The sequence below is a fragment of the Sinohyriopsis cumingii genome, unplaced genomic scaffold (assembly GCF_028554795.1).
Source record: "Sinohyriopsis cumingii isolate HCF-2022 unplaced genomic scaffold, ASM2855479v2 utg001923l, whole genome shotgun sequence".
Taxonomy (NCBI): domain Eukaryota; kingdom Metazoa; phylum Mollusca; class Bivalvia; order Unionida; family Unionidae; genus Sinohyriopsis; species Sinohyriopsis cumingii.
The window spans coordinates 133931-151473 of NW_028316083.1; the positions used below are offsets into that span (position 1 = coordinate 133931).

General features: G+C 36.4%; 1 protein-coding gene across 1 annotated transcript; it reads left to right on the forward strand.

The window, feature by feature from the left end:
• The first annotated feature begins 14552 nt into the window (after nt 1–14552).
• On the forward strand, nt 14553–16641 carry LOC149771361 (uncharacterized). The gene has a single exon (XM_089948546.1). The coding sequence runs from the start codon at nt 14697–14699 to the stop codon at nt 16449–16451; it is 1755 nt and encodes a 584-aa protein (XP_089804672.1). The 5' UTR covers nt 14553–14696; the 3' UTR covers nt 16452–16641.
• The last annotated feature ends 902 nt before the right edge of the window (nt 16642–17543 follow it).

Here is a 17543-nt window from a genome sequence, read left to right on the forward strand (position 1 = left end):
AACCATACAAATATTTTATATTATTACTGTATTATCATATTTAATCAATGGATGTCATGAAAATGACAATAGTTAGTTATAAAATATTTTTAAAGGATAAGTTTGAACTTTCATTTGTTCTAATTTGGAAAAGTTCCTTTGTAGCCAATGACATGATATTTGGTACATGGCTTTAAGATTGTATTATGTGTTGGACAGGTATGATTTATATGTGTTGGACTGTTCATGGAGAATTAGAGATATTTGTTAGTATCAGAAAGAATTCACAAAATTTACTGGGATGTTTGTTCTTTTAACATTTATAGATAGAGGGCATCTATCCAGAAATATGGAGTTAGCACATGTTCTTGGTTTTTCTTTCTTTGTGTTTTTTTATGTCCTCTCCTGTCCTTGTTTTCTTGTGTCTCACTTTAAAGCCAGAAATTTTTAAGTTTAGTTCACGATCTTGCTTGAAACTGATCTCTCCCTGCTTGATATTTCTGCATTCTTCACCCCCTCATTATTCAAGAGTGCAATATAATGTTAATCAAAGAATGAATAAACTTGATGGTGTGTTCTGGCTCAAGAGCAATGAACCAAACAGTTTATTCATGTGATGAGCAAGTATGGCTGTAACACTTTGGGTCATGTGATACACTTTGGGTCATTTGATACACTTTGGGTCATGTGATGCACTTTCACTTCTGAGCTCTACCAAATAGCTACACATTATGTGTGTATGACTCTCTGTCTCACACATTGTTTAGTATGATGTTTTATCAGAGCTGGAGAGATCATAAGTTGCTGCATGAATAAAGTTCATTTTGTTATATGTCTGTTGTATTTGTTTAAATTTTTTTTTTTAAAATCTCTGTCAGACCCAGTAGAAGCTAACTAGTGTTCCTGGCCCTGAGACATAGTTCATATTGGACATCTTGACTGAGACAACTGGGTTGAGACAACTATACTGAGATAAGAGAAGTAAGATTAGCAAATCAGCGAGGTTTCTCTGTCACATGGATGAGGATAACCATTAAAATGTGAAGTGTGTCATAACATGTTCAATTCCAGCATCAGGTTGAAGAGATATATGCTGATAACCCATTTAAGTGTGAAATTTTGATGACTTATACCAAAGACAAATTAACCATTTAAATCTGAAATTTGTGATACAGTGTGTATATGCCAAAGTTATTTGAAAGGGGCATGAATAATTATACTGAAGATAACCCATGCAAATATGAAATTTGTGATGAATTGTTTCTGAAAGCAGTTATTTGAAGATGCACAAGAGGATTATCCAAGATAAACCATTCAAATGTGAAGTTTGTAATAAGATATTATCTAGCGTAGTCTCCTAAAATGATAAATAATGGTACATAATGGTACTAAACCATTTAAATATACCTTTATGATAAATTGTTTACGGAGAGGAAAAAATTTGATGATTCACAAGAAAATGCCTACCAGAGATAAACCATTCAAATGTGAAGTTAGTGATTAAAAATATTCTCATCCTGTAGTCATTTGAAGAAGTACATGATGATACATGCTCTAGATAAATCATTCAAATTTAAAATTTGTCCTAAATTGTTATAATGATTTGAAGCTGCAGATTATGGTACATTCTAAAGATAAACCATTCAAATGTGAAGTTTTTATAGTATTTACTTGCAGTAGTCATTTAAAAAGGCACATGATGATGCAATCTAGGGATACACTATTTAAATGTGAAGGTTTTAATAAAACATTTCTGTACATTTGAAGATGAACAAGAACAATACTGCATAGGGGCCATCCATTTAGTATGTATGCAAAAATCTGGCAAAGCTTGCCCCTCCCCCCTCCCTGTACACATTCATACTTTTTAGACACACACCTCTGCATATGTATGCCTGACGCACACACACACACACACCGGAATTCTATAGCATGGCATATATTTAATCCATGCAGAAACGATCAAGGATTAATAATATTAATGTGTTTAATAAAACAGATAGACCACCAAGGTTGAATACCTGGCTGCATCAAACAAATAAGCTGCGTAACTTTAAAACATTTGTGTAGTGTCTGCTAAAATTCAAACACCGACTGAACCCAGTCGAACAGGTTATGTATTAGACAAATTATTATCAAGGTTTCACACACACACATATACCTGTTTCCTATGCGTATGTACATTATCAGTAGATCCCCCCACGCAAGCGTATGCATTTGGGTTAACCCCCCTACCACCTCCATGCATACTAAATGGATGACCCCATATCAATCCATCCATCAATCTGAATTTATGTATGCCAAAAAATAATGTTTAATATTTTAGAATCCTTACATGAATATGGGAATGTGAAGAAGATGGAAGAGGTCCAGTGATTTGTAACTGTCATTTTCAGAATTCTGGTATATGTTGCACAGCTACTGAGGAGTAAAATTTAATGCTGTTCTGATTCCTATACTTTGGCCACTAACATGAAGTCCTGTGTTAGAACTGTCCATGGGCAGTAACAACAATAACATTTTTAGAAGTGGCTGACCTCAGTTGGAGTTGGGCTATATTGGGATAAAATTGCACTTGCCCCTGCCCCCATTTGAATAATAATGCTAGAAGTGTCTCTAGTTTTAATACGAAGAGGGCACTTTGCCCCTCACCCAAATGCAAATGGTAACATTAAATTTTTTTTAGGTATTATCACCCCCCATTTTTTATTACTTTCCTAACACACACACCTATAACCAACACACTATGTGTAGTGACCAGCATACAGTCATCTATTTAATACCTAGCATTATACCCTCTGCATGATGTGTGACCAATGCCCACGTGTACTATCCAGCACACTCTGTGCAGTGACCAATACCCCACACTACGTGGCCCATTATTATTCCATCCACATTCACTGTGAAGTGACCAATACCCTACATTATCATGTGTTGTGACCAATATCTAAGATAAATGCTATCCAACACACTGAGTGTTGTTAGCATTAATTAGTCATCGAATGTGTTGGTGGTGAAAATGTAGGTGAAGGAGCAGTAGTAATTTTATCAACTCAACCAGGAAAATATTCAGAAAGAAAAAAAAATCACTTCATTCCTGTGAAGGTGAAGAAGAAGACGACTGGGGAAAAGAGTCAATGAGCCCATTTTCAGGCTGTGGTTTCTACCAAGACAACTTGATTCAAGGAAATGCAGTCAACAGTGGCAAACCCAGGAGGTGTAGAGGCCAATAATTAAGTTTATTGGTATAACCCAATGGCATCTTTCAGGGCCAATAACTACGTTTGGTGGCAGAGCCCAATGGCAACTATCAGGATTACCAAAATCATTAGGAAAGAGAGATGCTAATAATTTTCCAAGTGTTTGTGTTTGAATAGGTTTGTTATTGTTTTTATTGACAATTAAAACTTTAAACACAATACCCCTCTCTTAGGTTTTTATGCATGTGGATATCATAATTTGTCTATAAACACTTCCAACCCTTGTGTGATTAGTATAGCATGCTTGTGTGCAAGTGTTTGATTTTACCCCGTTATTTGACACGCAAACCCCCTCTTGTATGGTAGCATGATTGTAATGATGCATGTTTAAGATGTGTAAATATATAGTTCTACCCTTTTTGTTGGATAGTAGGGGTGTGTGTTCGGATAGTAGTCCAAGAGTGGGTACTTGAGAGTACCGCTAGTGTGTGTTCAAATAATATATAAAAAGTGGAATGATATTTAAAATGTTTAACATTACTACTCCCATACGGAGTAGGAGTGACTTCTCCACGTTATACGTCTATACAATTTACATTACGATTCAATAAGACGTCCAAAAAGCCGTTATTACGAATCTATGGTCTAAAGTAAGGGGTCATCCATAAAGGACGTCCGCAAAGATGGGGGATGGGGGTTTGTTCAAATGTGGACAACTGCGGACAAAGGGAGAGGGGGTATTCTTTGACCTTGCAGACGTCCACAAGCTAGTATGTTTTGTTATAGTATGTGTTAAACAGCTGCTTTAGGCCTACTGCGTGTATTCCAGTATGTTTTGCGGACGTTCTTTATGGGTGATCCCCAAGCTGAAGTGGCAGATGTCGGCGCTTTGGAGCCTGAATCTGGTAGCACTATTCTGTCAACTGCATCATCAGTGCCGGACTAAACTCCGTGGAGGCCCTTAATCCCTTAGGCATTCAAAATATTTCCCCCCACCCCCCACAAATTATCTCCTAATACGATTAATCATTATTTTGATCCGTTGTCGCGGGCCCCTAGGCCGGTGCCTACTCTGCCTAATTGGTAATTAGGCACTGTGCATCATCAACTTCCGCAACTGAAAGCAGTGATGATGGTCTGCCAGTTGTTCACAACTTGTTTGACTGGCTACAGCCTGCGTTTGTTGAAGTGATGTAAGACATTGACAGTCTATCGAATTTACCTTTCTGTGAGATGACAACTTTAGTTCTATGTCCTGAATCAAGACTTTTTAAAAAGAAAGAACTCTCTAAAAAAATTCTTTGTTTTGAGCTACATGTGTGATTAGATCAGTGAGCTTTGTATTTTGAAAGCACCATCTATTACACCGCCAAACCATAGGACAGTGTATAATGCTAGATGGGAACGTCTGCAGCCTTGGGGGGGGGGGGGGGGGGGGGGTGTAAGCCACATGCGGACAAAAGCGGACAAGGGGGAGGGATAGGAAAACAGGTATTATCTGCGGACATCCTTTATGGACAACCCTTAATAGAACAGAGCAAGCAGCAGAGAGGGTGAACAGACCATAGAATTCCGACAAAACAAATAAAACAAACAAATAAAACATCTCGTAGAAAGGTCAAGATTTTACAAATGAACTTTTCCTTGAGATGTTTTATTTCTGTAATGGACGATTGTACTAATAAAACCTCAGTTCGAAATAGTATCTGAAAAAATAAAGTACTCTACGTGTTTATTTATTTCTTGTTTATATTTTTGACGACCAACGTTGGTAGGTACCCTCTCTGCTGCTCCTCCTCTGCTGATATTAATTAAATTATTATGTTATAATAAAATGATACATCCAGAATCTCATACTGCAAGAACAGCTCGAGAACGATTAGAAGCAATTAAAAAATTTCTTCCTGTCAGAGACTCATTCAGAAAAAATCTGCAAGCGCAGCAAGAAGCAAAAGTTGAGTATGAAGAAGACACTAAAAAACTGTTTAAACCCGTCACTGCAGCTACTGAACAAGTTACAACTGTCATCAAAGAAGATCATCTTCCGGTATCAAAACAAACTGCGGCGCAGACTGAAAAAATAGCAAGAAGAACTAAACAGGCAAAGAAGATTTTACGAGACCTTCCAACTGACATAGCTGCGGCTCAACCTCCACCTGTTGGTGAGGAAATACTTGAAGGTATTGGAGAACTTCGTACTGAAGTCGCCGATGTGAGAAAAAAACTTGCATCTAAATCCAAATCAGGAGGAGAGAGCTTAAAATTAATTGCAAGATTTAACGAAGGAGTTGTTGAGGAAATTAGAAATATTGAAAGAGAGAAATTACCTGAGATGATATCAAAAAATATATCTAATAAATCTAATTTTTTAAAACCCTCTCATGAAAATACAAGTGATGATAATTTCATTAAATGGATATATCGCGTATATTACAATAAAAAACAAGCTAGAGGTCAAGAATTTAAAAGATTTAATGAAGAAGTAAATAGACTTAGAGGGGGACGGGAACAACTAGGACAAGGAGAGTTCTCCCAGTATCAGCTTCCTCCACCTCTGCAACAAATAGAACAACAGCAATCTTCTTCGCCGCAGCAAAGGTTGAAGTCGGAAATTAAAAAGGCTAAAGAGTCACTTAAATCACCCCCCTCGAAGAAAATTCCTTCACCTTTACGTAAAATTTCTGCACCGGAAATAACATTTCCACCGATAGATTCACCACATGGATTTCGAGAAGGTGACTCACCCCCGGCCACCACTGAAGTACTTACTCCGGTAATGCAACCACCAGTATTTAAAACACCTCAAGATGAACCTAAAACAGGACATGGTTTATGTCCTGATAATATCATCAATGACGTATCACGGTTAGAAGTTCTCATAGGAGGAAAACGTGCCGGAAATGATTCACCAGAAATAACCAATGAAGCAGCTGATATTTGTCGGCGACTATTTCAAGGTGGTATCATGGATATCGGCGTTTACCGAGAACTTATTGATGAGCTCGTTGATGACTAGTTGTTAGATAAATGGTAAATAAAATAAGATGATTGTGCATGATAATCATCGTAAACCCACACAGGTCAGAGCGGTAAACTCACGATTACCAATCTATAGTGTTATTTACGGAAATGGACTTGGTGATGTCATTCGGGGATTATTCACGAGGATAGCTCCCAAAGTAGCACCTGTTGCAAAACAATTATCGATGAAGGCTATTGATATTGTTCGTGATAAAGCTCCTGGTGCAATTGTCAATGTTGCTGGTAAGGCGTTCTCGGCGATCAAGGAAAGACTAGCACGATTATTGCGACGAAAACAACAACCACCGGTGAAACTGGCAAGTACTGAGGTGATGCCCGCAGATGTTAGTAAAATAATAAATCAGGCTGCAAATCAAAAACTAGCGGCGATATCTGAAGAAGCAGAAAAAAATATAACAGCAAATTTAATAGCAGGAAGTGGTCTTCGTCGACGATGATCATCATTTGGAAAAATGGTAACTATAATAAAAATGTTCAGGCGCGAATCAGACCCAGTATTTGATATGGAGGCACCTGTACTTAAGTACGAGTCGGTACGTGATTATCAATTTTATTCTTATGACGCAAGACTACCAAATCAGCGGGGGAGAATCGAATTACAGGTTCATGATACAAGTAGATATTTCTTTCCCGCTGAAGCGTTTATTGAAGTAGAAGGTATACTTGTAAAGGGGGATAATACGGCATATGGTGCCAATCTGCGTGTTGGTTTTGTCAGCAACGGAATTATGGCACTGTTTGATAGCGCCACATACATGATTGATGGAAAAAATATTGAATCAATTCAGAAGGATGTTGATGTTGCTACAACAATAATTGGTCTGGCGAGATATTCTGACGACTTTACAAGATCAGCTGGTCCAACAATGATGTTCGCTAAAGATATCACCGACAACGCTAACCATAATCAGTATATCAAGTTATACACGCCAAGGGCTACTGCAGTTGATAATCAGGCAGAAGCCGCCAACCCAGACCGTGAAACTAGACCAGCTGCTGAATTTGAAATCATAAAAGATATTGCCCCGACTTACAACTTAGGGTTTGCAGCACGCCGGGCGGCGCTGTCGGGAAATGATAGAAATTTTTCGTGTGCAATTCCATTATCTCACATCTTTGGATTTTGCAGAAATGTTAGAAAAGTCATCTTTGGAGCTAAACACACAGTTGTGCTCGTAAGAAAAGGTGATGATAATGATGCAATCTGGCGAGGTGCTGGTGTTGCTGATGCTGGTAAAGTAGATATAACAAAACTTTCATTGTGGATGCCAGTAATAACTCCATCTATTACTGAAGAACAAAAATTACTATCTTTTATGGATCAAGGCGGTAAATCATTGCTATCATGGTTAACAGTAACCACAGATGCTGCTCAAAGCAATATTAATGGTTTATTTACATGGCATATAGCATCACAACAGGGTATTTCTGCACCACGACATATTTTTATTGCATTGCAAAATATTAACCGGATAGATGATCAAGAACGTTCACATATGATATTTGACAACCTTGGAGTTAATGAAGTTTCCTTGCGAATAAATGGACATCAAGAACCAACAGAAAATATACAACTAAATTTTGTTCAAAATCATGTAGCGCGCGCATATCATCGTTTAATGTCATTCATGGGACGTGATCAAAATATAGATACCGGTTTGCAAATATCACAACTAGATTTTAGAGGTCTATATCCGATTTATTATTTTTCACTAGAACATCTTGATTTATCCAAACAATCTGTTGTTGATATACACTTTCGAGCTCATGTTACTAACCCACCAGGTGCTGGTGCCTTTTACAGAGCGATCGCGGTCATACTTAGCGACAAAGCCATGTTACTTGAAGGTGGCAGTGGTCGAATGAGGGTCGTTGATGCACCGGTGGAAAATCTTTAATCGTGTTATTTAGAAAAATATTATTTATATAAAAATGTCGTATAGTCATGTTAATGTTACTCTGACCCCCGGTCAGGTAAAAAAGCTTCAATCAAAAACCGCCAACAAATGCGGAACTAAAATATCACTAAAACGAGATCATATTAGTGGTGGTCCAAACAAATTATCGTTGACAAATAATCAGATTAAACATTTCAATAAAGCCCTAGAATCAAAAACTGGAGTTCAATTCCATCTCTCCCCGAGCGCCATCAAAGACATGGTTAAAACGGGTGGTATATTTCCACTACTTGCGGCCATTCCGGCATTAATAGCTGCGGCTGCTCCAGCCGTAGCAAAATCGGCCGCGTTAGGTGCTGTTGGAACAGCCGCTGGAATGGCACTAAAGAAAGCAACAGGGCAAGGATACAAAAAAAAGGGACGCGGCTTAAGATTGCCAGGATCTCGTTGGGGGAGAAGCCTAAGGCTTCCAGGATCACTTCGTTAGACGTTCCAGCATCAAATTTTGATTTACTTGATGCTGCTAAAAAATTAAAAATATCCGCCTTTAGAGGTGTTTTTATGCGAGATCAATTACCGAAACAACCAAACAAACTAGAAACAGGTATTATTAATCTTGACAAACGTTCCGGACCCGGTACTCATTGGGTATCATACGCGGTTGACCCACGTGGAATTGTTTATTTTGATTCGTACGGGTTAGCTCCACCTGTTGAATTTATCAAGTATGTCGCACCACTCCACGCAACAACCAGAGGTTCCAAAGTTTGGTATTCAACGCTACCCACACAAACAATGACAGATCCGCCAGTATGCGGCCGTGAAGTAATTAATGTACTCGACGCTATATCAAAATCATCCAGGCCGCCACATAAAGTCGTGCATGATTATACAAGCAACCGATATGTTGCGCGTAAGGCGTTTTAAACAACGGATCTTATTATAATGGTTGATATTTACGGAAGACCTTCTTCACGCGTTAAGAAAAAGCTCGGCGACGTTGATCTGTCGAAGTATGTGACTAAGGATGACCTCGCTGATATCATGAACCTGGCTGGAGTTGACCCAGATGAAGTTGTTATTTTTCAGGATCGATATGGTAAACTAAAAACCAGCAATATCAAATGGAATGATATAGTCCGGCGAGTACTCGGTGCAGTTACGGATAATATTCCCGTGTTTACTGACGGTGGTAGAATCAGAGATTCAAGTATGTCACTTAAAACCATCAGAGATGAAATTGCAAAAAGTGTTGCTAATCGCGTGAGAAACACCGGTGACACAATGATGGGTGAACTCAGCATGAACGGGAACAAAATAGTAGTTTTAAGAGATCCAACATCTGACGAAGACGCAGCAACAAAAAAATACGTCGACGTCAACTATGGCACCGTAGACGGTAAATTATCCACGTTACGGGCTGAGTATGACGTTCACGCAGGAGCTTTTGGAAGATTTCGAAGAAATTTTCAAAAAATCGATGATGCCATAGATAAATTCTTCGGTACTCCACGCGCCATTGACATGAAACTCGTTGATATCAAAACTGACCTAGACACGATCAAACAAAAACAGCAAGACATCGTAGCGGGAATTCCTGAGATTATCAACAAAACAAATTTGATTAAAATTTCAGCTGGAATAACTCCCGGGCATATCACAAACATCGTATGCACGGTATCATCGGGATTTGCAACATGGTCGCAGCAAAATAATACTATCAAATATACCGCAACAGTCACTGGCGTGTACAGGTTGTCTGTGTTTAGTGCTGCAAAATTTGAAATATTTACAACGTTTCCATGGCGTCATTCCACAGACAGGTTTTCCGGGGTTGTATCTGTTGTATTAAATAGCGGAACCGAAGAAATATTTATTCTGGAAGCAGATGATAAGAAATTAACCGCAACATCCTTCTGGTGGTGTTTGGAATTTGTAGCTGAAACACCTCAATTGGTTACTGCATAAAAATATATATGGACGGTGCACAATACAGGTACAATCAAGCACGTGAATTGCAGGCGGCGCTAAAAGATCAAGTTGATCAATATACAGTAAAAGTAAAAAAATATCGACGACGATTGGTTATCGTTGATGTGATTGTTTATTCAGTATCCGCTGTTGTTGCTGGAACCGGTGTAATATTATCAGCGTTTACAACGATGGCACCAGTAGCTGTAACTATTTGTATTTCAGCAGCAACAACTATTGCAGGTGTGCTTAATATCATCACAAAAAAAATATGTACTTGTACGAACGAAAAATTATCCGATTACAAAATAAAATTACATACAGCGACGGTAGCATACTCGAAATTATCCTCGTTGTTATCAGCGAGTCTCAGTGATGGAATTATATCTGATTTCGAATTTTCAATGATAACTAAAATATACGACGAAGGTATTAAAGATACAAGTATCAATAATGACAGAATTACTCCAGCAGATCGTGACCAACACAACTCCGCCAAAGATAACGATGATCTCGGTAAGTTCAATTAATCCTGAATTTAGTGTTAATTTTCCCACTGCAATTCCAGTAAAAGAAATAGCACTAGCACAATTACGAGTATATTACAGCTGGCCAAATATCAGATCAAAATCATTTAATGGTACACCAGCAAATAATTCGCTTGTATTTGCTGACAACAACAAACGCGATGAAACACCTGACTGGGTTGTTGTTGGAATACCAACCGGCAGTTACGAGATTGAAGAGATCAGTGAGGAATTTGCGCGTAGAATAAAATCAATGACAGGAAAAGAATCAAAAATATCAATTAATGTTCATGAACCCACCCTGTCCTCGACGATTGAAATAAACTCGCCTGATTATGCCGTTGATATTTATCAATCCACGATAAGATCCGTACTAGGTTGGCCTGAAATATCACCACCGATAACATCGATACCACCAGAACCGAAAAAGTCTGATTATGTCACGGATAGACAATCATATCATGAAATTAATCCATCATACGGGGAAGAACTACGTATTTTAAAAAATAAATCGATGCTCAGCAGGTTTTTCGTTTTCAGTTATGATGAGTTATGGGCTTTTAACAATTCCGGGGAAAAAGCAAATAGTTTTAGTCTTCATCGGAGTGATATTATTAAATATTTTCAGGAAATCAATCAAGAATGTAAAAAACAACTAGATCAACTAAATCAATATTTTAACGAACATATTTTTGACATATCAGCGTCATCGCGTGAAAAAATCATCACGCGTGTGGAAATATTAAATCAGCTTATATCAGATATGGAATATTTTAATAACCGAATAGTTCAAGCGATGGTTAGTTTAGAATCATTTGAAGGATATGATGCAAAAAGATGGTTAGAAAAATATAAATTAACAGAAGCCGATGTACCAAATTTTAAATTTCCCGGGTATAGTTTAACCGAGTTAAGAAAATCTATCAATGATGTCATTGATGAGTTTTTTCCTAAAATACTCCATGCATGGAGAAAATTAATTCCACCAGCAGCTGTTCTTAGACATGATAATGATCCACACGGCGGTGGAAGACACGTATCTCCGGGGATCGTTAATATAACACCGACTGTCGCGGTCAATCTGGTTTGTGACGTAATCGATGGCAGCTATCAAATAGATCTCGGAAGATCAAATCAGGCTCAACAAGGATACATCCTATATACATTTACACCACAAGTTCCCCCTGGAAGTTTAATCGTGCAAGAACCAACTAATCCCGTGTATTTGCGGTGTCACAATAATATGTTAACACGAATCAATTTTAAACTCACAGACCACCTTAATCGCTTAATTGACATACGTGAAGAAGAGCTTGTAATAAATCTGTATGTAAAGTCGTAAGACTTTTGTCGTAAGACTTTTGTCGTAGATCTTTATGTAATGGAGGGTTTACCAACTCACCCATCAGAGTTATAAATAAATAATAATTCAGAAATAAAATAATAATTCAGAAATAAATAATTTGTAAAATTAAGAAATTTGTATAATTTTATGTTTTTGATGGGGTAAATGGTACTCAAATTAAGAAATTTGTACAATTTTGTAAATTTGATGGGGTAAATGGTACTCAGATTAAGAAATTTGTACAATTTTATGCTTTTGATGGGGTAAATGGTAGTCAAAATTAAGAAATTTGTACAATTTTGTTAAATTTCAGTAAAAATAAATAAATTAATTCAGAAATAAATAAATAATAATTCAGAAATAAATAAATAATAATTCAGAAATAAAATAATAATTCAGAAATAAATAATTTGTAAAATTAAGAAATTTGTACAATTTTATGCTTTTGATGGGGTAAATGGTAGTCAAAATTAAGAAATTTGTACAATTTTATGTTTTTGATGGGGTAAATGGTAGTCAAATTAAGAAATTTGTACAATTTTATGTTTTTAATGGGGTAAATGGTAGTCAAAATTAAGAAATTTGTACAATTTTGTTAAATTTCAGTTAAAAAAAACAAATTAATTCAGTAAATAAATAAAATTAATTTATAATAAATAAAATTTATAATAAATAAAATTTATAATAAATAAAATTTATTAGGAACAATTTGACAAGGTTAGAACTTTCTTGATTTTGACTACCAATACACGTGGTCAGCGTTGACATGGACCCCAGTTACCAAAACTTTCATTTTCATTATCACCAGTACATTCAAAGTCAGTTAAAGTGCGCCAATTACAAATATCGGGGTCACAGACGTTTTTTTGATGACCAATAGTATATTTTTGATGGGAATTTGACTTTTAAGTTAACCCCTAGGCAATAACGAGTTGAAAAAATAACAATAACATTCTGTTTGACTCATTTATTGGTCAACACGGACTCATTTTGAAGCCTACACAGTAAAAACCATTGTGTCACAAATTTGGGGTACTAAATTTATTTACATGGCAAGAAAATTTGTAGCGAAATAAATAAGTGAAATAAGTCTTCTATGATAGAGAATTGTCTGAATTTTGATAAAAACACTCTGTTTTTATGTCAGTATATTTGGAATTTAAAAAAAACAACAAATTATTTGTGTCCCATAAAATGCTGTGAATTACGTTACAATTTTATGATAGCCGTATTGCAAACATATTTGATTAATACAGTAATGGTACCAGAACAAATATGTACATTAATGCTTCGAAATATTTATAAATCATGATTTAAAGGTGTAGGAATAATTTTGTCCTAAAAACCAGTCTTTGATTTCAATTTTTAATTTTTTGCATTTAATTGTGAATTACATTACGGTACCTACCTCATAATAAGTATATGGTATATGCGTCAAACACTGTGAGTTATAAACACACTTATGTTAACCATAATTGCCATATAAACATTGCTTTTAGCTGTTGTAACATTTCTCATATATTTGAAAATGCTTATGTCCGTGAATTACGTTGCGGTGAATTACGTTGCGGTATATTCAGTAAACATGGTTTAAAACTATTTCCTAGGAACAAATTACCTGGAAACATTATTTTCTGACACCGCCTAACATACGGGCGTTTATTGAAAAACGGAAGTTGCCAAGCGGGAGACATTTAAAACATTTTCTGGTGTAAACATTACCATCACTCGTAAGTACACATTTATTTAACAAGAAGAACACTTAGTATATAACATCAATTGTCAGCGAAAATCATTATAAAACGACAAAATATATAATATACCGAAGAACTGTGAACATGGAATATTGATTCCATTTGTATTTACGTCACGTGAAGGCACACTGTTTAGTGTAACGTAATTCACTATTGTGTAACGTAATTCACCAACATCTAATGATTTGCATATTTCGTTAACTGCTTTCAGGAGATGACTAGAATGAGCAATGCTGAACGGCAAAAAAGATACAGAGAGAGGAAAAAGGAAAAAGAAGGCGAAGAATACCTAAAAAGGGAGGTACAAAGAGTGAAACGATATTATGTACCAACAACAGAACTTTCTGATCGATCATTGTCTAAAAGACGGAAGAAGATACGACAATGCATGCGAAAACATCGTCAAGGGAAAAAAAGCACACAGCACCGCCAGCAAGATCAGAACGAAACAGAAATGAGATCTAACGAAGAACCTGGACCATGTGACTCAACAACAGATAGGGAAGTACCAAGCACATCAACCACTGGACAGCCTTTTTTTTGTCAAAATGAATTTCAACGAAAAGAAGCGTAAAAGGAGAACAAATAAATCTCTATCAAGAGCAAACAAGAAGATAAAGACTTTAGACATGAAAGTTAAGACACTAAACACAAGAAATGCTACACTTAGAAAGAAAGTACAACGATTGAATAGAAAACTCAATAAATCTTCATCACGTGTAGATATAATTAGAACTCCACAACCAAGTACTGACACTGAAACAGGTGTTCCTAGTACTACCACACCGAAAAGTCGAGCTATTACGGAAGTAAATCAACTCAAAATGACTCCAAGATCAAGAAAGAAAGTACGACAAAAACTCCTTTTTCAAAATTGTTTAGTTGGAGACACTGAAGAGGCAGCACAGAGATTGAAAGGAAAAGCTAAAATAAGAACAACATTGGGAGTTATATGTGGTAAACTTATTCACCGATACAGAATGGGCAGGCAGATTAGCCGAAGTCTTGGAGTACATAGAAAACAGTTGCTTAAAGCAAGGGTAGGAAAGAGCATTAAAAAACAGCGACTTAATGCTGAACGACAATCAATGAGGACAAGAGTTAGGCTGTTTATGGAGAGGGATGATAACAGCACATGTCTGCCAGGGAAGAAAGATGCCAATAGAGGAGACGAACACCAACAGAAAAGAACATTGAATGATTATATTTATAACTTGCACAGAAAGTTTTTAGCGGAAAACAGCGACACAAAGATAAGCTTGACAACATTTAGAAGAATGAGACCTAAACATATTAGCGTTGTCAAATTTAGTAACAGAAAGACATGTTCATGTCAACGACACCAAAACATGGTTTTAAAGTTAAAGGCACTTAAAAGTTTGGGCATTCCGACCTCCGAAAATCCAGATGTTTACGTTGAGCAAAGGTCAGACGAAGAAATCGTCGAAGGAATAGAAAGTATCAGCGAAGAAAAGATCAAGTTTTCAGAATGGAAGAGGGTAGACGTTGAGAAAAACGGAAAGTTCTTTAAAAGAATGCAAATAGTATCAGTGGAGAAAAGTAAGACAGACTTTGTTGCACTTTTGAGATCAGAACTGACAGAAATTAGGAAACATATTCACAGAGTCAAAGAACAATACGGTCAGTCAAGACGTTTGAAAGACATACTGCCGACAACACATGCCATATGTCACATGGATTTCGCAGAAAATTATACTTGCGGGTTTGCGGAAGAAATCCAGTCAGCATATTTTGATAAGAATGCTGTCACGTTGCATCCAGTTGTAATTTATACCAAGGATAAAGAAGATGAGGTAAAGGTAAAGCATAAATCACTAGTAGTAGTATCTGATGAGTTGTCTCACACTTCATCGACAGTCTTTGCAATCATGAAGCATGTTGTAAAAGAAGTGAAAGCTGTATTACAGAATGTTGAAATGGTTCACTATATGACGGACTCGCCTACGTCACAGTATAGAAACAAGCAGATTTTTTCTATAGTAGCACATCATGATACGATCTTTCCCGGTATTAAAGCTTCCTGGTTATACTTTGAAGCTGGACACGGGAAAGGCCCCTGTGACGGGGTCGGGAGTACTGCCAAACGACTAGCTGATATGGCCGTCAAAAGACACTCGGCAATAATTCAGTCAGCAGATGATTTTTTCCAATGGGGGAAAACACAGGAAAATAGCGCACTTAAGTACATATTTGTCCCAAAGTCTCAATGTACAGTAGCCCATGAAGAACTCTCGAATCTTGTCGGAAAGCAAGTGAAGGGTACTATACAGGTACATGCAGTTATTCCACTTGGAGAAGGCAGCATTGCTGTGAGGAATACGTCATGCTTTTGTGATAAGTGTTTCGTCGACGGTCAACCAGTACCAGCATGTGATGGATGGACAGTACATCAGATGAGCGAAACCAACATAGTCCAAAATTCAGAAGCTGAACAAACAACAGGACATGATGAAAGTGAACAGCAGGCTACAGAACTAATGGAATGCAATAAAATAAACACAGATGAACTTTATCAAGTCAACACATACGTAGCAGCGATTTATGAAAGCAGGTGGTACGTTGGACAAGTTTTAGAATACGACGAAGACGACCAGGAATATAATATTAATTTCATGGTGGCTGGAAAAAACTCTTTCAAATGGCCTGCGAAACCAGATCAGATTTGGATACCAAGTTCCGACGTATTGTGCTCATTGGATGAGCCGATAAAGTAAGGAAAGACCCGCAATATGTTTAAATTCTCAGGACGAGACCTTGAGAAGGTCAGAAATCTATTTGACAGACTTTGACTGTACATCATGAACATGCAACAGGATATATACTGAAGCGACCATGTGCAGTAAAACGTTAGTGAATTACGTTACAGCATCATTTGTGTTTTATACAAGCAATATAACAGTATTGAGTACACAATAATTTGTTCCAAAACATTTAATGGTGTAAAATGATCATAGCCCATTGTTTATCTTTGTTCAAACCGTTGTGAACAGCACAATTCCATTTGTGAAACTTGGGATTTTTGAATATTTCTTCGCGTTGGGAATTTAATGTAACATTTTAAAAGATTTTATGTTTTATGTGTTAATATAGTTGCAAAGATATTGCAAATCATTGTAACAAAAAATAATCATAACCCAAACGTTCTTTTTTTCTACAATGGTTCCAGTTTAAACATAAATAACAAGGATATATATTTTATGGACTTTTGTGAACTACGTTACAAATAGTACTACTTCTGTAAAGTCTAATAAATATCTGTTTGGTAAAGTTTCAAGTCATATTAATTGTTAAGTATTATCTTAAATGGTTAACAAATGCACAGATTTAATTAAATGGTCTTTAGACTTTAAAATAAAAGGGTATCAACATTGAAAAATAGCCACTTTTTCTTAAAAGCGTCTATTTTCCTTTTTATTGTTTAAGTATAAATGAGTTGACCGATATGTTTTAGAGTTGGTTAGTGTATTGTTTCTTAAATGTTTTATTTGGTAAATCAATCATATATCTATCATATAAATGTGTTTTATACGCAATTGTGATTCTTTTTACGATAAAATAGATTTGATATGATTACAGTAGTAAGAAGTAACGTAATTCACCATCCAAAATACCCCCACATGTATATTCATGTTTTTCTTGGTGTGAATTTGTTATTCAAGAGCTACCTTTTGTGTTTTCTAATTGGTCAAATATAGTTCTTTCAAAATAAATACATTTGTCTTGTTTTCAAAGCCGAAAATCTTCAGCCGTTTTTCGTGTGCAAATGGCGCACTTTAACTGACTTTGAATGAGTAACGAAGTGACTT